This window comes from Diceros bicornis, chromosome 16, assembly GCF_020826845.1.
Source record: "Diceros bicornis minor isolate mBicDic1 chromosome 16, mDicBic1.mat.cur, whole genome shotgun sequence".
Taxonomy (NCBI): Eukaryota; Metazoa; Chordata; class Mammalia; order Perissodactyla; family Rhinocerotidae; genus Diceros; species Diceros bicornis.
In genome coordinates, this window is record NC_080755.1 from 54067351 (window position 1) to 54089989 (window position 22639).

General features: G+C 37.9%; 1 protein-coding gene across 4 annotated transcripts; it reads left to right on the forward strand.

Annotated features, from left to right (window-relative positions):
• Positions 1 to 312: 312 nt before the first annotated feature.
• SERPINB13 (serpin family B member 13) lies at positions 313 to 20754 on the forward strand. 4 transcript variants are annotated; one of them, XM_058556589.1, is made up of 8 exons: positions 313 to 482; positions 878 to 893; positions 10095 to 10127; positions 10199 to 10327; positions 10725 to 10842; positions 12229 to 12371; positions 12578 to 12733; positions 20350 to 20754. In XM_058556589.1, exons 1-8 carry the CDS (start codon positions 313 to 315, stop codon positions 20752 to 20754), a joined length of 1170 nt encoding a protein of 389 aa, XP_058412572.1. The 4 variants fall into 4 exon arrangements, with proteins under 4 accessions (XP_058412572.1, XP_058412571.1, XP_058412570.1 ...); XM_058556588.1 differs by lacking the exons at positions 878 to 893; positions 10095 to 10127 and adding exons at positions 1021 to 1076; positions 4088 to 4097 and having other exon boundaries at positions 313 to 477; positions 10208 to 10327; XM_058556587.1 differs by lacking the exons at positions 878 to 893; positions 10095 to 10127 and adding exons at positions 1021 to 1076; positions 4398 to 4401 and having other exon boundaries at positions 313 to 477.
• The last annotated feature ends 1885 nt before the right edge of the window (positions 20755 to 22639 follow it).

The following is a 22639-nucleotide window of genomic DNA, read 5'->3' on the forward strand; positions in this document are numbered from 1 at the left end:
GTTCTGACAGTGAGCAAGAGAGAAGAAAACCATTTGAGGCATTAACCCTGTTCACCAGGGAAATGAGAACTGAGAACCACTGGATGATGCCAGACTGGTTGCTGTTTCTGTCAAAAGAGGGTCAAGAGAAGGGGTGAGAAGGAGGCAGCAGTGACCTTTCACGAACAGGGTGAAAAATCCCTAGTTTCTGGATCGCTGCAGGAAGAGGAGGAGAAGCAGGAAGGGTTCCTGTGAATAAAGCAGTTCAAGTACGCGACAAATGCTTATTCGGTTTTGATTGTTGTTGCTGGTCTAGGGCTCTCTAGAATCATCATGGATTTGCTTGGTGCAGCAACCATCCAGTTTGGCTTTGATCTTTTCAAAGAGTTGAATAAATCAAAGGATGGCAACATCTTCTTTTCCCCTGCGGGCATCTCAACTGCCATCGGCATGCTCCCCCTAGGGGCCCGAGGAGCCACCGTGGCCCAGCTACAGAAGGTAGGGTGGGCTTCCATTGCTTTCCAGGCACAAACTCGTCTCTGGGGGCAGCCGTGTAGCCTTGCCTTGAAAATATGCTCCTCTTGACCTGTGGGCCAGGAAACGGAGAAAGCATATGAAGACACGAAGCAATTTCAGGTCTGTCAGGGAAGTCCTCTTCCCTTTCCAAATACTGCCTTGCCATCTGCTCCCTAGTGCTTGAAATTGCTATGAGCAGGGTCTGGGTGAAATGGCCTTCTCCAAAGCCATCAACCTCCTCATTAAAGATGGAGCATGGAAAACAATACCTACTGGGAGAAGTTGCATAATCGCCAGTAGGGTATAAATGACACATCAAAGATGAGTACATGAATGGGTAAACCAATGTAGGCTCCTCTGAAGAAATCAGTGGGCAACCCAGACATTTTCATGAGTTTGCAGGGAAAGAATGGTTACCTATACTCCATTGAGGTTTCTTTAACCATTATCTACTTTCCTCTGACTGATAGAGTGTGAGGTTTTCTCTGCTCTGATCACTGCCATAGTATTTTCTGTCCCTTCCAGGTGCTTTGCTCTGAAAAAGACACAGAAAGCTCAAGAATCATAGCTGAAAAAAAGAGGTGGGAGACATGTCTTAGAATCTTTGGTATGGTTGCTTTGTAGAAGTGGGCTCACTGGGGAAATGTGTAGAAGAGGTAGTACTTCATACTTATTTTCAAGCAATCACTGCATCCAAATAATGTTGGTAGGATTATACAATAATAATAAATCCTTAATGTTAAGGAGAGACCTTAACTTTAATGCACACTAACCACTATGATATATGCTGGTAAAGGCTAATAGACTGACAAGTCCCTATAGAGAGTAGATGGGTTTTGAAATTAGACAGATTTGGCTTCAAATCCTGGCTCAGTCATTGAATGGCTATGCTACTTTGGGCAAGTTACTCACCTTCTTTGAGCCTTTGTAAAGTGTCCAGTAGAGTGTCTAGAACACACTGGTAACTCAATCAGTAGTGGATGTGGTAGTTGTAGGTGGTATTATTACTACATTTCATTTTTATTTTAAGCCCCCCCCCGTGGATGTTGTACTTTAAAAAAATATTAGCACAGGACCACTGACTTCCTGGGGTCTCTTCCAGCTCTAGGGTTATAGTATTCCTCACCCAAAGGATGGTCTGTGCAAACATGGAAACGGGATCAAGTCCATAGGTAGGGCTGGCATCCAAAGACTGTTAGAGCTCTCAGGAAGGGCACATCTGCCCTGATAGTAGTCATAGCCCAGTCCCAGGCCCTCATTAAGTCCTGGCTCAAATCACCCAGCAATATGAGCTGTTTGTTTCACAATCCCACAAGGCCAGGTTGTCTGGGTGGCTCAGGTGCATATATGGAGAGCCAGGCTTCCTTCTAGAGTTTTTACAACAGAGTTGGGTCAGATAGCTGCTCATCTGTCCACTCAATCAAGGAGCACAGTTGTTTTCAGAGCACTTTTCCTTCCAAGCATGGAAGCCCATATAGAATCTTTGTGCAAATTAGAAAAAGGCACACCCCCTCAGACAGATGCCCCAATCTTGGGTGAAATGCTTGCTGATTGAGGTGAGGGTTGAATTTCAGCTTTGTGCTGGGTACAATCTGTATAACTCTGTGTATCAGCTCTGTGCATTCCCCAATATTTTTCTGCGAGTCACAGAGGTACGAAGAAGATTAGAATTCTTTCTTTTTTCCCTCGCTCCCTCCCTTCCTTCCTTCCTGAAATGACCTTCTTATACAAGCCTTGTAGTTTACCTGGATAAGAGTATCTCTAGTGCTGAGCTATCAAATACAGTAGCCATTCAAGTGGCTATAGGGCGCTTGAAATGTATCTTGTTCAAATTGAGATGTGCCGCGGGGCTTGTCTGGTGGTGTAGTGGTTAAATTCCCGTGTTTGGCTTTGGCGGCCCGGGGTTCGCTGGTTCAGATCCCGGGTGTGGACTTATTCACCGCTCATCAAGCCATGCCGAGGCGGCGTCCCCACACAGAAGAACTAGAAGGACCTACAACTAGGGTATATAACTATGTACTGGGGCTTTGGGGAGAAAAAAAGAAAAAAGAGGAACATTGGCAACAGATGTTAGCTCAGGACCAATCTTCCTCAAAACAAAAACAAAAACAAATCCGTGTACTTAAAAAAAAAAAATTGAGATGTGCCGTAAGTGTAAAGCATACACTGAATTCAAGAACTTAGTATGAGAAAAGAATGTTAAAGGAAAACCATGTTTCTACTCACAACTCTCTGACACCAAATGTGTGGGTTTTTTCCTCACATTAAACAATTATGACACTAACTACCTGAGTTAGCACAGACCCCACAGGTGAAGAGCTGAGTCACACAAGACTTTCCCCACTTCAGACGCCAGTCACAAGTGGTGGCGTCCCAGATTACCCACACTTCTGTCTGATTTGGCTGCAAATTGGAGGTTCCTGTGACCTCCCTCCTCAAGTTCAAGAATTTGCTATAATGCCTTACAGAACTCAAGGAAACATTTGACTTTTGTTTACTGGTTTATTATAAAGGATGAAAATGAACAGCCAGAAGAAGGGGTGCACGGGGTGAGGTCTGAAAATGTCCTGAGTGCAAGAGCTTCTGTCCCCGTGGAGTTTGGTGTGCACCACCCTCACAGCACATGGATGTGTTCACCAACCTGGAGGCTCTCCAAACCTTGTAGTTTAGGGATTTTTATGGAAGTTTCATCACGTAGGCATGATTGATTATTAACTCAATCTCCAGCCCCTCTCCCTTCCTTGGAGGATAGGGATGGGGCTGAAAGTTCCAAGCTTCTAGTAATGGTTTGGTCTTTCTGGTGACCAGCTCCTATCTCAAAGCTATTCAGGAGCACACCAAGAGTTGCTTCATTAGAACAAAAGGTCCTCCTATGACCCAGGAAATTCCAAGGGATTTAGGAGCTTGGTGTCAGGAACTGGGGTCAAAAATCAAATATTAAAACAAAAGATGTTCCTAGTACCCCTGTCACTCAGGAAATTATGAAAGTTTTAGGAGCTCTGTATCAGGAACTGGGGACAGAGACCAAATGTATATTTTTATTGTGTCACAAATGTAAAATATCTCATTAATTTTTATATGTAAATTTTGTTGAAATAATATATAATACTTATATTTTGATATATAATTATTATAGTTATATATTGAAATGATGATGTTCTAGATATATTTAGTTTGATAAAATGTAATATTAAACTTGATATCATCTATTTCTTTTTACTTTTAATCATGTAGTTACTAGAAAATTTAAGATTATACGTGGAGCTCACAATTGTGGCTCACATTATATTTCAATGGGACAATGCTGATCTATAGTATACACCTGGGAGGTAGGGTGTATGCATGTTCAACTTTATTGACTATTACCAAATTGTTTGCCAAAGGGATTATACCAATATCTATTCCTCTCAGTAGTGTGTACAGGCCCATTTCATACAGTTGTGCAGAGAAAGTGGGACCTGAAATCCTACCCACCTTGCAATCCCCAGTCATCCGTATTCATACATACATACATATATATGTGTATTTTTTCTGTATCTATTGGTGATCATATGTTTTTTTTCTCTGTTAATGAAGTGAATTACATTAACAGAATTTCTAATGTTAAGCCATTTTTGTATTTGTGGGATAATCAACTTGGTCATGATTTAAAAAAAATTACACATTGTTGAATTGGATTTGGTAATATTTTGTCAGGGGTTTTAAAAAATCTGTGTTATAAACCAGATCAATCTGTAATATTTTTTCTTGTCCTATTCTTGTCTAGTTTTGGTATCAAAGTATCCTTAAACTCCTAGGATGAGTTGGGGAATGTTTCCTTTTTTATTATTCTCTGGAAGAGTTTGTATAAATTCAGAAGCACACCTGATATTCTGGACAGAATTTGGATTTAAAACTGCCAGTGTGGTGATTGGTGATTAATTGATTTCTAATTTCTTTTTCTATGATGTTGATTGCTTTCGATATTTCGTGTAAGTGGAATCATACGCTATCTGTTCTTCTGTGACTGGCTTATTTTGTTTACCATAATGTCCTTGAGATTTGTCCATGTTGAGGCATGTAACAAGATTTCCTTCTCTTTAAAGGCTGCATAATATTCCATTGTATGTACGTACCACATTTTCTTTATCCCTTCATCTGTTGATGAACATTTGGGTTGCTTCTACCTCTTGGCTGTTGTGAATAATACTGGAATGAACATGGATATGCAAATATCCCTTTGAGATCTTGCTTTGAATTCTTTCAGTTATGTACCCAGAAGTGTGATTGCTGGAACATATGGTAATTTTATTTTTAAATTTTTGAGAAAGTTCTATACTGTTTTCCATAATAGCTGCACCATTTTACATTCCCACCAACAATGCACAAGGGTTCAAATTTCTCTGCATCCTCACCAACACTTGTTATTTCCTGTTATTTTGACAGTGGCCGTCCTAATGGGTGTGAGGTGATATCTCATTGTGGTTTTGGTATTTGCATTCTTCTTACGATTAGTGATTTTGAGCATCTTTTCATATGCTGTTGGCCATTTGTATATCTTTTTTGGAGAATTGTCTGTTCAAGTCCTTTAACCATTTTTCTTTGGATTATTTTGTTGTTGTTGTTGAGTTGTAGAATTTCTTTATGTATTCTGGATATTAACTCCTTATCGGATACATGGTTTGCAAATATTTTATCCCATTTCACAGGTTGCCTTTTCACTCTGTTGATTGTTCCCTCTAATGAGCAGAAGTTTGTTTAGTTTGATGTAGTTCCACTTGCCTATTTTTGCTTTTGTTGCCTGTGCTTCTGAAGTCACACTCTAGAAATCATTACCATTTGATATCCATAAGCTTTTCCCTTATATTTTCTTCTAGGAGTTTTATAGTTTTAGGTCTTGTGTTTAGGTCTTTAACCCATTTTGAGTTAGTTTTTATATATGGTGTGAGGTAAGGGTCCAACTTCATTCTTTTGCTTGTGGATATTTAGTTGTCCCAACATCTTTTGCTGAAGAGACTATCTTTCCTCACTGTGTAGTCTTGGCACCCTTGTTGAAAATCATTTGGCCATATAAGCAAAGGTTTATTTCTGGTCTCTCTATTCTGTTCCATTGGTCCATTTATCTGTCTTTATGCCAGTACCACAACATCTTGATTACCATTGCTTTGTAGTATATTTTGAAATCAGGAAGTGTGAGGTCTCCAATTTCACTCTTCTTTTTCCAGATTGTTTTGGCTATTTGGTCCCCTGAGATTCCATATGTGTTTTATGATATTTTTTCTATTACCGCAAAAAAATACCATTGAGCTTTTGATAGGGATTGCGTTGAATCTATACATCACTTTGAGTAGTATGAATATTTTAACAATATTATGTCTTCCAATCCATGAGGATAGATTCTTTCCATTTATTTGTATCTTCTTTGATATTTTTGGCAATTTTTTGTAGTTTTCAGTGTAAAAGTATTTCATCTTCTTGGTTAAGTTTATATATAAGTATTTTATCCCTTTTGATACTATAGTAAATGGGATTATTTTCTTAATTACTTTTTGGATTGGTCATTGTTAGCGTATAGAGATGCAACTGATTTTTGTATGTAGATTTTATATTCTGCAATGTTGTTGAATTAATTTATTAGTTTTAACATTTTTTGTGTGGAAGCTAGGATTTCTACATATAAGACTAAGTCATCTGTGAACAGACATGATTGTACTTCTTTCTTTCTGGTTTGCATTCCTCTTATTTTGTTTTCTTCTCTAATTTTCTTCTTCTGGCTAGGACTTCCAGGACTATGTTGAATAGTAGTGGTGAGAGTAGACATCTTTACCTGATCTTAGAGGAAAAGTTTTCAGTCTTTCACCATTGAATGTGATTAGTTGTGGGCTCTTCATATATGGCTTTTATTATGCTGATTTTATAATGTTGATTCCTTCTATTCCTAGTTTGTTGAGGATTTTTTCATGAAAGGGTATTGAATTTTGTCAAATGATTTTCTACATGAATTAAGGTGATCATGTGGATCTTGTCTTTCATTCTGTTAATGTGGTGTATTACACTGAGTTTCATATGTTGAACCACCTGTGCGTTCCGGGTATAAATCCTATTTGGTTATGGTGTATGATCCTTTTAATGCACCCTTCAATTTGGTTTGTTAGTATTTTGTTCCGGATTTTTGAATCAATATTCATCAGGGATATTGGTCCATAGTTTTCTTTTCTTATATCTTTTTCTGGTTTTGGTATCAGCCTAACGCTGGCCACATAGAATGAGTTTGAATATGTTCCCTCCTCTTCAAGACATTGGAAGACTTTGAGGAGAATTGGTATTAATTATTCTTTAAATGTGTGGTAGAATTCTCCAATTAAGCTATCTGGTTCTGAGATTTTTTGTTGTTGGAGGTGTTTGATTACTGATTCAATCTTCTTACTAGTTATGTCTGTTTAGATTTTTTATTTCTTCATCATTCAGTCTTGGTAGGTTGTAGGTTTCCAGAAATTTATCAATTTCTTCTAGGTTATCCATTTTTTGGGGGAATATAATTGTTCATAGTAATCTCTCATAATCCTTTTTATTTTCATGGCATTAGTTGTAATGTCCCCTCTTTCATTTCTAATTTTAGTTATTGGAGTCTTCTATATTTTTTTGTTAGTTGGTTTAGTTAAGGCTTTGTCAGTTTTGTTGATCTTCTGGGAAAAAAACCCAACTCTTGCTTTTGTTGATTTTTTTCGGTTGCTTTTCTACTCTCTATTTCTGTTCTAATCCTTATTATTTCCTTCCTTCTGCTAAATTTTGGTTTAATTTGTTCTTTTTATAGTCCCTTGAGATGTAAAGTTAGGTCATTGATTAAATTTGTTTCTTTGATTGGGCTATGTTTCCCTGTTTCTTTCTATGCCTTATTATCTTCTGTTGGGGCTCTAGCATTTGGAAAATAAGCCACCTTTCCCAGTCTTGGTGGTTTGGTTTAATACAGAGAGAACTTTTTCCAATCAGCCTGGCTAGAGATTCTGGAGACCTCTTAAGCCTTTTCTGGGGATGCATCCTCTCCCGGCTTGTGCATGTAATCTCCTAATTGAAAAAGTTTGCTGTATTTTACTTAGGAGCTCACCTTGGTATCTGCCTGTGGTACTGCAGACCCTAGTGCATGTTGATTGCCTTTGTTCTCAGTGGCCAACCTAGTGCCCTGTTCCTGTCAGCACTTAGGTTCAGACAAGACAGAAACCAGTCTCTCAAGCAGCCTCTGGAAAAGTCAGAATGTTGGGTATACCTTCCACTCTTCTGTTTCTCTCCCCCAGGAGAAGTTGAGAGTTGGGAGTTTTCTCCCAATCGCACCATGCTGTGTTGGGGGAAGGGGCTCTGGTGAGTGGGTGCCATGAATTTTCCTACTGGGCTTCGATTCAGTTGGTTCATGCTCACTGTAGTACAGGAAACTCTTAACTGCTTTCTGGATTTCTTATAAAGGCATTTGGTTCTTGTGTTGTTGTTAAGTCAGCTTCTCCAGTCAGGGAAGCAGGGTCTGGGGCTTCTTATTCTGCCATCTTGCTGACGTCACTCCTTGGAAGTTTCTTTAGTAAAGATTTACACATGGCAGATGCTGTCAGGTTGTATTTGGCTTTGTTTGTTCTTGAATGAATATTTAACTATATATTGAATTCTAGGGTGATATTTTCTCACAACTCTTTGAAGATACCATTCCACTCTGCATTTCTAATGATGCTGTTAAGTTTGTTTAATTGGCATTCCTTGGTAGGTGATCTATCTCTGGCTACACTTAAGTTTTGCTGTTTGTATTTGTTGTTCCTGAATTTTACTGAAATGTGTCTAGGTGTGGATTTCTTTTGTTTACCAAGACTTATTTACTGTGCTTTATGAATATGAAAATTCATACTTTTCATCAATTCTGGAAAATTCTCTTAATTTTTTGAGTAATGCATTTTCCCCATTCTCTTTTTCTTGCCTTTTGGAAGGATGCTAGAATTCTTACTGTATCTTCTATATTGCTTCAGTTGTCACACTTATTTTTTATCACTTTTTGCCTTTGTGCTGCATTCTGAGAAAATTATCCAGCTCTATCTAGTTCACTAATTTAGTTGTGCCTAATTGGCTATTTAACCCATCTATTTTGCTTTTAATTTCAGTATTCATTGAATATTCATATCTAGAAATTCTAGTTGATTATAAAACCAACCTGAAAATTGTTGCCGATCTTTTTTTCCCTAACCATATTTTCAATATCTTTTCTGGTTAACATGCCCCAATATACTGCTTTTAAAAGGTGATGTCTGATAATACCAACATTTAAAGTCCTTAAGGGTCTAATATGCTACTTTTTCTTCTGATTCTTGAGGTAGGACTTATTTTCTCATGACTTGTAATTTTGGAATATCAACTAACATTTGGCTGATAATCTATGGGTGTCCAGTGAAACATGGGATGTAGTTACCTTTCTAGCATGGGTAATTTTTTTTTCTGGAATAAGATCTTGGGATGTTATCAACGCAGGGTCACTTTAAATTAATTTCTTAGTATGAGGTTTCCCGGGCCACAGAGGTAGTATAAATTCAAACCCCAAACCGGTTTGCCAGTAGGCCTTTCCTCCCTTTCCCTATTTTCAGGTCAACTCAGTCACAACTGGCCCACTGGAGAAATAGTCTCACTGCATCCTTCTCTTTATATCAATCCATTATTCCCCAAAGGCTTCAATCCCTTGATCTGCTCACATCACATGTCAGTTAACATGAGCAGCCGTAAAATGATCACTCAACATTTAAAGACTCACGATAGCAAGGAGGGAGCCAAAAGTTAAATTCAACCTCAAATATTTTGTTAGAGCAGCACATTTTTACATTTCCAATTTGAATGTCTTCAAACGTCTTTAATTATTCACAAAAATGAATTGAGTGTTTTTTATGTGCCAGGTACTACCCTAGGCATTGGGTAACCAGTAGTGAAATAAAGAGATAAAACAAAATCTCATGGGCTTCACATGCTGGAGGAAGAAGGCCTTTCTGTTCTCAGTGCAATCAGGAATAAGTTTTTCAGTTCAAAATTAAAATGCCTCTCCCTTGCAACCAGTGTGAATGTCAGCAGCCAGATATTGCTCAAAAGGCAGCGGGACAGTGTTCCTCTCTGTTTCCGGGAAGGGCGCTGGGTCAGCTGGCTCTGCCATGGAGCACTCCTCAGCTCTCAATCAGAAAACTGATGGATACTACAAAAAATATCCAGAAAACTTTGTTTTTTTCCCCCAGAGACAGGGATAAATCTCACTTCAGCCCAACATGTAGCTCTCACAAATGGCTACTTATACCATCAGGAATTACTTTTGTTATCCACTGCCGGGAACAGAAATTGCCAAACTTTAGAGTGGGTAAGAATCATCTGCTTTCCTCAAGTGCTTAGAGTCTTGCAGTTAGCTAAAAACATGCATATAAAACATTTAGTGGGCAATTACGTCTGAGATTAAAAAATGCAGCCTGAACCAGAAAAGCAAGATCTGTGGTGTTGGGCCAGCAGAACAGGCTTCTTTGTGGAGCTGAGATGGATTGTGACTTATGTTATCATATGATTTGTGTAAAAGTCACCTGACATCTAGGGCCACACCAAACTCACGGGCCACTCTCCAGACTATCAAACTGAGGGCAAGACCCAGCAGCCACGTCCTTTTTGGGGAGAATCTAGGCTCGCTTTTGCCAACATAACTCATTGAGTTTTTGTTTTGATTTTGCAGATTGAGAAGAGAGATGAGCTACATCACCAATTCCAAAAGTTTTTGACTGAGATAAGCAAACCCACTAATGATTATGAACTGAAAATAGCCAACAGGCTATTTGGAGAAAAGACCTACCTCTTCCTTCAGGTAAGTTTTGCTGTGTCTACCACATCTGTGAGTGGTATTCATGAATGGCCAAATGGCCCTGTTAGGACTGTGGGTTCTGGAGGCACGCTAAGAACCCACAAGTTGACTGCCTGGCTTGGCCCACATCACTGGGTGTGACCTCTGCCTGTTCTCCAGATGTCCAGGCCCTTTGGGAGCTGTTTAAAAATCCTGGCAGTCTAAATCTGATTTTTGCTTTAACCCAGTGCACCTTCCTAAAAGAGTGCATGGAAGTACTCAAAGTGATTTTCTCAGGTCCTAAAAAATCCCTGCTTACAATATGAATCATCTTGATGGACAGATAAATTTATGTAGCGATGTTGCAGTGAATAAACTGAATTTTCAACCTCTTTCTATTCCTTTCCTGTTTCTCCTAAAGAAATACTTAGATTATGTTGAGAAATATTACCATGCTTCTCTGGAACCTGTTGATTTTGTAAATGCAGCTGATGAAAGTCGGAAGAAGATTAATTCCTGGGTTGAAAGCCAAACGAATGGTAGGGTATGGTCATTCATCATATAAACACTTTTTGAGTATCCACTGTGAGTGAAGCCCTGTGCTTGACACTGCATGGGATGTCAGGGTGGACAAGCCTTGAGAGGGGACTCAAGATGGATTTTGCAGGGTTGGAAAGGCAGGGCTGGGCATGCGGGGTGTGGGAGAGGGCACTGAAGATAGTGGAATGTTCTCAGCAAATGTGGAAAGAGCCAAAAGGAACCAGGGAGGGGACCACAGGAAGCCAACTTCATGGAAACATTTAGTGGAGAATTATTTGCACGTGGCTGTGGATTGCAATATCTTTGGGGATCTGAAATTAGGCTCATGTCTGTCTTGGGTTCACATTCTTTCCTTTATATCAGAGCCTTTCTTTCTGAGTCTGAGTCCCTAAGTGAAAATGTCATAGAGGGTTTCCTTTCTCTTTGTCAAGTGAGAAACATTCAGCTCTCCCATCAAACCCTGCCTTTGCTACCTATAGCTGGGGCTGCCTGGGCCTCATCTCCACTTGAGCATCAGGCGGGGATGATAACAACTTTCAGCTCCCTCCACAGCACAGGACTTGACAAAGCTCTCCCTTCGTCCTCCCCTCCTCATCCCCTGGTATGAGCCAAACACAAAAGAAATACTAGAAAGGAATGTTAATACGGAATACACAGTGGGGAGTGATAGCTGATACTTTAGTATTAGAGTTTCAAATTACATTTTTCATTCCAGTTATCAGGGAGGCATCTATTATTTCAGAATGCATTTTTTTTCTTTACACTCAGTGCAAAGGAAAAAAAACGTGTCTATCAAAGGGTTGGTCAAAGGCAGTATTCTTCAGAATTTAGTGTGGGATGGGCTAAACCCCGAGACAAAAACATCAGCTCATTTTCTAATAAAATAAGTATTCTCTACATCTCATGTGGTAACTATGTTGAATGGGTAAAAATAATATAGCTGACACTTACGAGTGCTTATTATGAGTCAGGTGGTGTTCTAAGTGCTTTACATGTATTAAATCATTTACTCCTTTCAACAACCCTTTGAGGCAGGTTTTATTCCTGTTTTACAGATGTGGAAACTGAGGCACAGAGAGCTTAAATAACTTGCCCAAGATTCCTCAGCTGATAAATGGCAAAACTGGATGCTAACAGAGGCAATCTGATCCCAGAGCCTGAACTCTTAACCATCACACCTCAATTTATCCCATGGGATAAACAGGCCGTGGGCAAGGTGAAAATGTCCTTACCGGTTCTGCCAGTGAACATTTTGCTGGCAAGGCGTTCAGGTGCCGACCTAGCTGAGTTTGCAATGATCAGTCAAGTCCATCTGCATTGTATCTGCCGTGCATATTAATTATAATTTTGAAGATGGGCCAATTTTTGTTGTTGTTTGTTTGCAGAAAAAATCAAGGACCTGTTTCCAGATGGCTCTCTAAGCAGCTCCACTAAGCTGGTGGTGCTGAACATAGTTTATTTTAAAGGGCAATGGGACAGGGAGTTTAAAAAAGAAAATACCAAGGAGGAGGAATTTTGGCTGAATAAGGTATGATCCTTTATTTATGTGATGTGCTTACACATGGAATGTAAAATCTAAAGTCATATTTGAGCAAATGTACATGGAGAATAGCAAATGCTGATTCTGAGGCTCTGATCTTGAGCATGATTTTAGATGGAGCTAATTATTTTGGTGCACTAATGTGGTTGTCCTATGTCTCTTTTGACATCGTGTGCCCTGTGACTTTGTTGCAGACTACAAGTAAATCTGTGCTGATGATGACACAGCGCCATTCCTTCAAATTCACTTTCCTGGAGGACTTGCAGGCCAAAATTCTGGGGATACCATATAAAAACAATGATCTAAGCATGTTTGTGTTGCTGCCCAATGATGTAGATGGTCTGGAGAAGGTAAAACCTTACATCGTCACAATCTTGCTTTCATTTCCTGAGACTTTGCATCCAAAGCTTGTTCTGGGTGAGCCTGGAAACAGGGCTTCTGATTTGGAGCTGGTGTCTGGCAGACCCAAGTAGAAAATATTTCTCACTCTGTGCAACAGTTACAGATGGATGTCTAAAGAACATTAAATTTTATCAGTTTTATTGAGAACAACCAATACTAATACATTTGGGGCTGAGCTAAAATGGACATTTAACGTCACACGGGAGTTCTAAAGATCACCTACCATTCTTAGAAATGGTTGATCTCTATGGACACTCTTCCCCATAAAAAAATTACATGTGCACATATACAGCAAATACTGCATACTATTCAGTAGGCTTATTGGACCTTCTGAATTTCTTTCTTAGATCTTTAATTTTTTTAAAGACTTTACTTTTTTAGAGCAATTTCAGGTTTACAGCAAAATTGAGAGGAAGGTACAGAGATTTCTCATATACCTCCTGCCCCTCACACATGCATAGCCTCCCCCCTAATCAACATCACTTACCAGAGTGGTACTTTTTTTTTTTTTTTAACCAAGGATAAACCTACATCAACACATAATAATCACCCAAAGTCCATAGGACGCTTAATCTTAAACCCCTTGATTTAGTCCCACCCACTTCGCAGTTAAAAATTGACATGGCAAGAGAGTGACATCAGCATCATGGCAGAATGAGCTCTTCGCTCAGACTCTCCCCCCTAAGGGGAGAGTATCTCCCCTTGTATCTCCCTCCTAAGATACAAATGAAAGGACACTGATAAACCAACAGAAGACATTCACACAATACAATAGACATCTGAGAGACACACACAGCCATATATCTGAAGGTGGAGGTGCTGGACCCCTGGGAGGAAGTGGAAGGAGGTAAGGGGATCTTCTGTTCCTCCCTGGCAGCAACCTACAGTGCAGGATCATGCACAGCACCGAGAAGAGAGGAGAGGAGAGGCAGCTCTCCACAGAATGTCTTCGCTCTCTGAGTTGCCTCCTAGCCATGGGAAAGTTCCACACAGAGGAGGCTAAGCAAATGTGGAGGTGTCTTCATCAAGCTAGCCCCAGGAGGGCAGATAGTGAGGGCAGAGTGAGAATGCTGCTGGGATCGATCATGGGAAAGCAAGTGCCTGTCCCTGCACCTGGTGCACCAGCTTGGCCAGTTGGCCAGAGTAAGGACCTTCACCAGAGCACATGAGCATACATTTGTAAAGCAGCAGTGGTGAGCAGGCAATTGCAGACGGGCCCTGGCAACATAGATTCCAAAGGACAGGCACAGACGCCAGGGATTGTGGTGGGCTCAGAATACACAGCTCCTGCCCATCCCCAGCCCCTGCCGGTTGGATGCAGGTGGAATCTGTGTCCAGAAACTACCACTATGTGGAGGTACAAATCCACCCCATCAAATAGTATGAAGAGGTTTATTAATACTCCAGACCAGAAGGAAAATGAAAATTACCCAGATATCAATCCTGAAGGCACAGAAATTTACAATCTAAATGACAGAAAACTCAAAAAGCTGTCATAAAAAAACCCAATAAGTTACAAGAAGATTCAGAAAGACAGTTCAATGAACTCAAGAATAAAATTAATGAACAGAGGGAATTCTTCACAAAAGAGGTTGAAACTATAAAAAAAAAAAACCAATCAGAAATGTTGGAGTTAAAAAACACAATGAATGAGATAAAGAAAAATCTGGAGTCCTTGAATAACAGAGCTGATATTATGGAGGACAGAATTAGCAGTTTGGAGGAGAGAAATATAGAAATGCTTCAGATGGAGGAGGAGAGAGAACTAAGACTAAAAAGAAATGAAGAAATTCTCTGAGAAATATCCGACTCAATTAGGAAATGCAACATAAGGATTATAAGTATTCCAGAGGGAGAAGAGAGGGAGAAAGGAACAGAAACCTGTGCAAAGACACATAATAGCTGAGAAATTCCCAAAGGGGAAGGAGCTGGAATTACAAGTGAAAGAAGCTAATAGAATTCCTAATTACATCAATTGTAAAAAGACCTTCACCAAGGTATAAAACTTGCAAAAGTCAACAATGAACAAAAAATATTAAGGGCAGCAAGGCAGAAGAAAATAACTTACAAGGGAATCCCTATCAGGCTTGCAGCAGATTTCTCAGCAGAAAATTTACAGGCTAAGAGAGAGGGGAATTATATACTTAAAATTCTGAGAGATAAAAACTTTCAGCCAAGAATACTCTACCCAGTGAAAATATCTTTCAGATATGGTGGAGAAATAAAAACTCTCCCAAATGAACAAAATCTGAGGGAGTTCGTTGCCACAAGACCCCTGTTACAAGGAATGATCAAGAAGGCCCTCACACTTGAAAAAAAAAAAAAAAGAAAAGAAAAGAAAGGGTTTACAAAGCCTTGAGCAAGGAGATAAATAGGCAGACAAAATCAGAAAATTGTAGCTCTCTATCAGAACAGGTTAGCAAACACTTAATTCTAAACATTAAAGATAAAGGGAAGGAAAACATCAAAAATAACTGTAATCTCATCATTTTAACCACAAACTCACATCACAAAATGGAATAAGTTGTGACAACAATAACTTAGAAGGGGAAGAGGTAGGGGATGGTACCTGCTTAGAGTAAGGAATTAAGAGGCTACTAGAAAAAGGACAGTCTCATTTATGAGACTTTTATACAAAACTCATGGTAACGACTAAACAAATAGTCAGAACAGAGACATAAATGATAAATAAAGAGAAAACTGAAAAAACCATCATAGAGAACTACCAAACTGAATTGGCAGTCCAAAATACACCAGATAAGAAACAAGGGAAGTACAGAACAACTGGAAAACAAGTGATAAAATGGCAGCATTAAGCCCTCATATACCAATAATCACTCTAAATGTAAATGGATTGAATTCTCCAATCAAAAGACACAAAGTGGCTGGGTGGATTAAAAAACAAGACTCAACAATATGCTCCAGGAAAGACAAACACAGGCTCAGAGTGTAGGGGTGGAAGATGATACTCCAAGCTAATGGCAAGCAAAAGAAAGCAGGTGTTGCCATACTTACATCGGACAAAGTAGACTTCAGGATGAAACAGGGAATGAGAGACAAAGAGGGGCAGTATATAATGATAAAATGATTAACAAACCTAAAAGAAGATATTAACAACATCACAATAATAGTAGGGGACCTCAACATCCCACTTACATCAATGGATAGATCATTCAGACAGAAAGTCAACAAGGAAATAGTGGACTTAAACAAAAAACTAGACCAGATAGACTTAAGAGATACATATAGAACACTCCATCCAAAAACAACAGAATACACAGTATTCTCAAGTAAACATGCAACATTCTCAAGGACAGACCATATGTTGGGAAACAAGGCAAGACTCAATAAATTTAAGAAGATTGAAATCATATGAAGCATCTTTTCCAATCAAAATGCTATTAAACTAGAAACCAACTACAAGAAAAATGCTGGGAAAGTGACAAATATGTGGAGATTAACATGCTACTGCACAACCAATGGATCATTAAAGAAATTAAAGGAGAAATCAAAAAATATCCGGAGACAAGTGAAAATGGAAATACACCATACCAACTCATATGGGATACAGCAAAAGCAGTCCTAAGAGGGAAATTCATAGCAATACATGCCCACCTCAACAAACAAGAAAAATCTCAAATAAGCAATCTTAAACTACACCTACCAGAACTACAAAAAGAAGAGCAAACAAAGCCCAAAGTCAGCATAAGGAGGGGAATAATAAAAATTAGAGCAGAAATAAATGAAATTGAAACCAAAAAGGCAGTAGAAAGGATCAATGAAACTAAGAGCTGGTTCTTTGAGAAGATAAACAAAATTGACAAACCTTTAGCCAGAATCACTAAGAAAAAAAGCGAGAAGGCTCAAATCAATAAAATTAGAAATGAAAGAGGAGAAATTACAACAGATCCCACAGAAATACAAAGGATTATAAGAGAATACTATGAAAAACTATATGCCAACAAATTGAACAATCTAGAAGAAATGGATAAATTCTTAGACTCATACAACCTTGCAAAACTGAATCAAGAAGAAATAGAGAATCTGAATAGACCAATCACAAGTAACAAGATTGAAACAGTGATCAAAAACCTCCTAAAAAACAAAAGTCTAGAATCAGATGGCTTCTCTGGAGAATTCTACCAAATATTCAAAGAAGATTTAATGCCTATCCTTCTCAAAATATTCCAAAAAATTGAAGAAGATGGAACACTTCCTAACTCATTCTATGAAGCCAACATCACCACAATACAAAAACCAGACAAAGGCAACACAAAAGAAGGAAAATTACAGGCCAATATTGCTAATGAACATGGATGCAAGACTCCTCAGCAAAATATTGGCAAACTAAACACCTTAAAAGGATAATATGCCATGATCAAGTGGGACTTATACCAGGGATGGTTCAAAATCCGCAAATCAATCTATGTGATACACCACATAACAAAATGAGGAATAAAAATCACATGATCATCTCAATAGATGCAGAGAAAGCATTTGACAAGACCCAACAACGATTTGTGATAAAAACTCTCAATATAATGGGTATAGAAGGAAAGTACCTCAACATAATACAGGCCATATATGACAAACCCACAGCCAGCATCATACTTAATGGTGAAAAACTGAAAGGAATCCCCCTGAGAACAGGAACAAGACAAGAGAGCCCACTCTTACCACTCAACATAGTATTGGAGGTTTTGACCAGAGCAATGAGGAAATAAAAGGTATCCAAATTGGAAAGGAAGAAGTGAAACTCTCCCTGTTTGCAGATGACATGATTCTATATATAGAAAACCCTCAAGAATCCCCCAGAGAACTATGAGAAATAATCAAAAACTACAGCAAAGTTGCAGGGTACAAAATCAACTTACAAAAATCAGTTGCATTTCTATACACTAATAATGAAGAGCTGAAAGAGAAGTCAAGAATACAATCCCATTTACAATCCCAACAAAAAGAATAAAATATCTAGGAATAAATTTAACCAAGAAGGTGAAAGACCTATACAATGAAGACTATAAGACATTATTGAAGGAAATCAATGATGACGTAAAGAAACGGAAAGATATTCCATGCACATGGATTGGAAGAATAAACATAGTTAAATGTCCATACTACCTAAAGCAATCCAAGATTCAATGCAATCCCCATCAGAATCCCAATGCATTCTTCACAGAAATAGAACAAAGGATCTGAAATTTAATTCAAAATGGATTACAGACTTGAAGGTATGATGTGAAACAATAAAACCCCTAGAAGAATATATAGGCAGTACACTCTTTGACATCAGTCTTGTCATACCATACCTTGACATACCATGTCTATTTGGGAAAGGGAGACAAAAGAAAAAATAAACAAATGAGGACTTCATCAGACAAAAGAGTTTCTGCAAGGGAAAGGAAATCAGGAAGAAAACAAAAAGAAAACCCACCATGTGGGAGAAAATATTTGCAAATCATATATCCAACAAAGGGTTAATCTCCAAAATATATAAAGAACTCACACAACTCAACAACAAAAAACTAAACAACCTGATCCAAAAATGGGCAGAGGATATGAACAGACATTTTTCCAAAGAAGATATACAGATGGCCAATAGGCATGTGAAAAGATGTTCAACATCGCTAATCATCAGGGAAATGCAAATCAAAACTACGCTGATATATCACCTTACACCTGTTAGAATGGCTATAATCAATAAGACAAAAAACAACAAATGTTGGAGAGGATGTGGAGAAAAGGGAACCCTTATATGTTGCTGGTAGGAATGCAAACTGGTGCAGCCACTATGGAAAAGAGTATGGAGATTTCTCAAAATATTAAAAATAGAAGTACCATATGACTCAGCGATCCCACTACTGGGTATTTATCCAAAGAACTTGAAATCAACAATTCAAAGTGACTTATGCACCCCTATGTTCATTGCAGCATTATTCACAACAGCCAAGATGTGGAAGTAACCCAAGTGCACGTCGACTGATGAATGGATAAAGAAGATGTGGTATATATACACAATGGAATACTACTCAGCCATAAAAAAAGACAAAATCATCCTATTCGCAACAACATGGATGGGCCTGGAGGGTATTGTGTTAAGTGAAATAAGCCAGACAGAGAAAGACGAACACTGTATGATTTCACTCATATGTGGAAGGTAAACAAACACATGGACAAAGAGAATAGATCAGTGGTTACCAGAGGGGAAGGGGATTGGTGGTGATCATAAGCAGTAAAGTGGCACATTTATATGGTGATTGACAAATAATAATGTACAACTGAAATTTGACAACGTTATAAACTATTGTGACCTAGATAAAACAAAACAACAAAAAAATTGATATGGCTAGTATCCTCTATTTTTGAAATCAGGAAGGCTTTGTTTCAAATCCCTATTCCTCTATTTAATAGCTTTCTGTCCTTTGAAGCTTAACTTCCTTGAAGCTCAATATTTTCCCATCTATAAAATGGGCTCCACAGTTCTTAATGTGTAGAGTTGTTGTCATGATTAGAAAATATCTAGAAAAAAATATATGGAGAGATCAGCACCCAGTATTGTAATAATATGGCATATATCATTTATTGAGTACTTTCCATGTACTGGACCCATTCTAGGAGAGATATATATATGGTTTCCACGTCCTAGACCCATTCTAGGGGCTATCTTAGAATAGGCCCAGGACATGGAAAGTACTCAATAAATGATAGATGCTATATTATTATAATATTGGATACAGTTCTGTTACTGTGAAACATCTCTAGTAGCATTATATGTTGAAAAATATTTTGTCACAGCAAAATGGCAGTATGTATGAAAGCTTTAAGAATATTCATACTCTAACTCAAAAACCCCAGTTGTGGAAACTACCCTAGGGAAATAATGCAGAAGAATTAAATTGCCTTTCTGAGTGAAATCAGTAATTTCTGCATGAATATACTAGGATACCTAGTTTGAAATTAATAATAATAATAATAATTTTTGTATCCACAGTGTCTATCAACATTTATCATAATTCTTAATACATACTGGATGATTGTAAAATGAATGAATGGATGAATGTTGGGTAAAATTTATCAACTTGGTGAAAAAAAGTTTAAATTATAACAAGTAAAATGGACATTCAGTGTGATGACAACTATGTAAATATATATTATATACTATATCACATATTATAATATAAATCATTAATTATAACAGACAATTATATAATATGTAATGTATAATATATTTATAAATTATGTATTAAACCTGCATATAAAGACTAGAGGGGAATAGTAAAAAGTGAAATAATATGTATTAGATTGATAGAACAAGAAATGACTTATTTCTTATCTTCAAAAGTTTATTTAATACTATTGAGTTTTCACATATACACAGATAATTTAAACAGAGAAATATGACAAGTGCCTGCTCTATATAAAGACAAGAGTCTAGTGAAACAAAATTTCTAATTTTATTTGTTACTAAAATTAATAATTTCTTACTTATAAAATCAATATTGCACTGTTTCAAATTTGTATTGATAATCATGCTCTTCTTCCCTCTCTTTTTTTTTCTCAATAGATTATGGATAGACTAACTCCCGAGAAATTGGTAGAGTGGACTAGCCCAGGGCATATGGAAGAAAGGAACGTGACTTTGCATTTGCCCAGGTTCGAATTGGAGGATAGTTACGATCTGGAGGCTGACTGGGCGGCCATGGGGGTGGAGGATGCCTTCAGTGAGCACACAGCTGACGACTCCGCGATGTCCTCACGCTCAGGGCTGGATGTTCAGAAGTTCCTGCACAGGTCCTTTGTGGTGGTAACTGAGGAAGGTGTCGAGGCTGCAGCTGCCACTGGCGTAGGCTTTGCTGCCGCATCAGCGCCAGTTTATGAAAAGTTTCACTGCAATCACCCTTTCTTGTTCTTCATCAAGCACAATGAGTCCAACAGCGTCCTATTCTTTGGCAGACTTTCTTCTCCTTAGGACAGTCATTGCCTTGGCAGAAAACTGGTATTGGAGTATTAACACGACTGTGAAATAGCCCATTCTTTTAAAATTTCTTTTCCTTTCTTGCACTCTGTCTTACTAGCAAAATCAATGATTTTGATGACTGTAATAGGGTGTGTATGCGTGTTTTTCATTTTCCTTAAAAGTGAAATGTCCTTTTGTTTGTGCCATGTATAAAGTGAGATAAATCAAAGTTCATTAATAATCTCTTGTTGATTTCTTCTGAAAGTAAATCAATGTAATGTAGTTTTGTGCACTAATGAAGAGAAGCAGTCTCTTCAGTAAAGACTATGGAGCAAGGGATATGGGGAGTCCCTCCAGTTCTAATATTTTGGCATGTTATGTAATACACAAGTTAAATAAAGCAATAATTTACTCAATTCATGTGTTGCTTTGTTCTTTCTCAGCAGATCGTGTTGCAAACTGCAAAAGGAAAGAAATTTTAGAAACATATTAGCAAAGCATAAATTAAAACCCAAATGTCAGGGCAAGATAAAACAATACACCAGATGGAAAAGATTCCCATATTTTTATCCTCTATTCTAACAGAGTATATAATCCATTGTCTGTTGCGTAAGCATTTTGATATTGTGAAAAAAACATGGTATTTGAGAAGCTAAATATTGTAACTGATCAATGTTCCTACCCTGTCACTTTTATAGGTGACAGTAAGTATTTAGAATGACTATTAGAGGAGTGAAGGTTTTCTCTGTTTTTTTTTTCCCATTTACATATTTCTGGTTATTTTGTTGGTGAGCTGTGGGTATTACCAAATGATATTTTCAAGAAGATACTTTTTGAAAGGCTCTGAATCAATTGCTGATGCTCTGTACTGCGGGCCCGCTTTGCTTTTATATTTTCAGTTTTTAACAAGATCTTATTACTGACTTACTTTTTTAACAGCTCTAGTAGCTGTAATTTACCTACCATAAAATTCACACATTGTAATTTTACAATTTAATGATTTTTTGTAAGTTTCTAGTTGCACGTCTCTTACTACAACCCAGTTTTAGAACATTTCCATCACCCTAAACTGTTTCGTATGGCTGTCCCACCCTAGACCCAGGCGACCACTGATCTGCTTGTCTGTATAAATTCTTCTTTTCTTTGACATTTCATATAAACAGATAATAAAGTAGGTAGTTTTTTGTATCTGTTTTCTTTCGCTGAGCATGTTTTTGAGGTTTATTCTTCTTGTGGCACGTCCCAGGTGAATTCCTTTTTATTGCTAAATAGTATTCCATGTGATTGAAAAGATACTTTTTGTTTATCTGTTTACCAGCTGTGGACATTCGAATTGTTTCCCCTTTTTGGCTGCTGTGAATAGCGCTTCTATGAACATTTGAATAAAGACCTTTGTGTGGACATAAGTTTTTATATTTCTTGGGTGGATTCATAGGAATTGCTGGGTTGTATGATAAGTTATTGTTTAGCTTTTTAAGAAACTGTCAAACTTATTTTCCAGTGTGGCTATATAATTTTACATTCCCACCAGCAAGTATAAAGGTTCTAGTTTCTCTACATTCTTGCCAACTTTTAGTATTGCGTTTATGCTGATAGCCATTCTAGTGGGTGTAAAGTGGTATCTCATTGTGGTTTTAATTTACATATACCTAATGACTAATTAGGTTGAATATTTTTCATGTGCTTACTTGCCATTTGTATGACTTCTTTGGTGAAATGTATTTTCAAATCATTTGCCCATTTTTGAATTGGGTTGTTTGTCTTCTTATTACTGAGTTGATGAGTTCTTTTCATATCTGTCTACAAGTCCTTTATCAAATACTTGGTATGTGAGTATTTCCTCCTAGTCTATGGTTTCTTTCAATTTTCCCGGTGGCGTATTTTAAAAAAATATAAC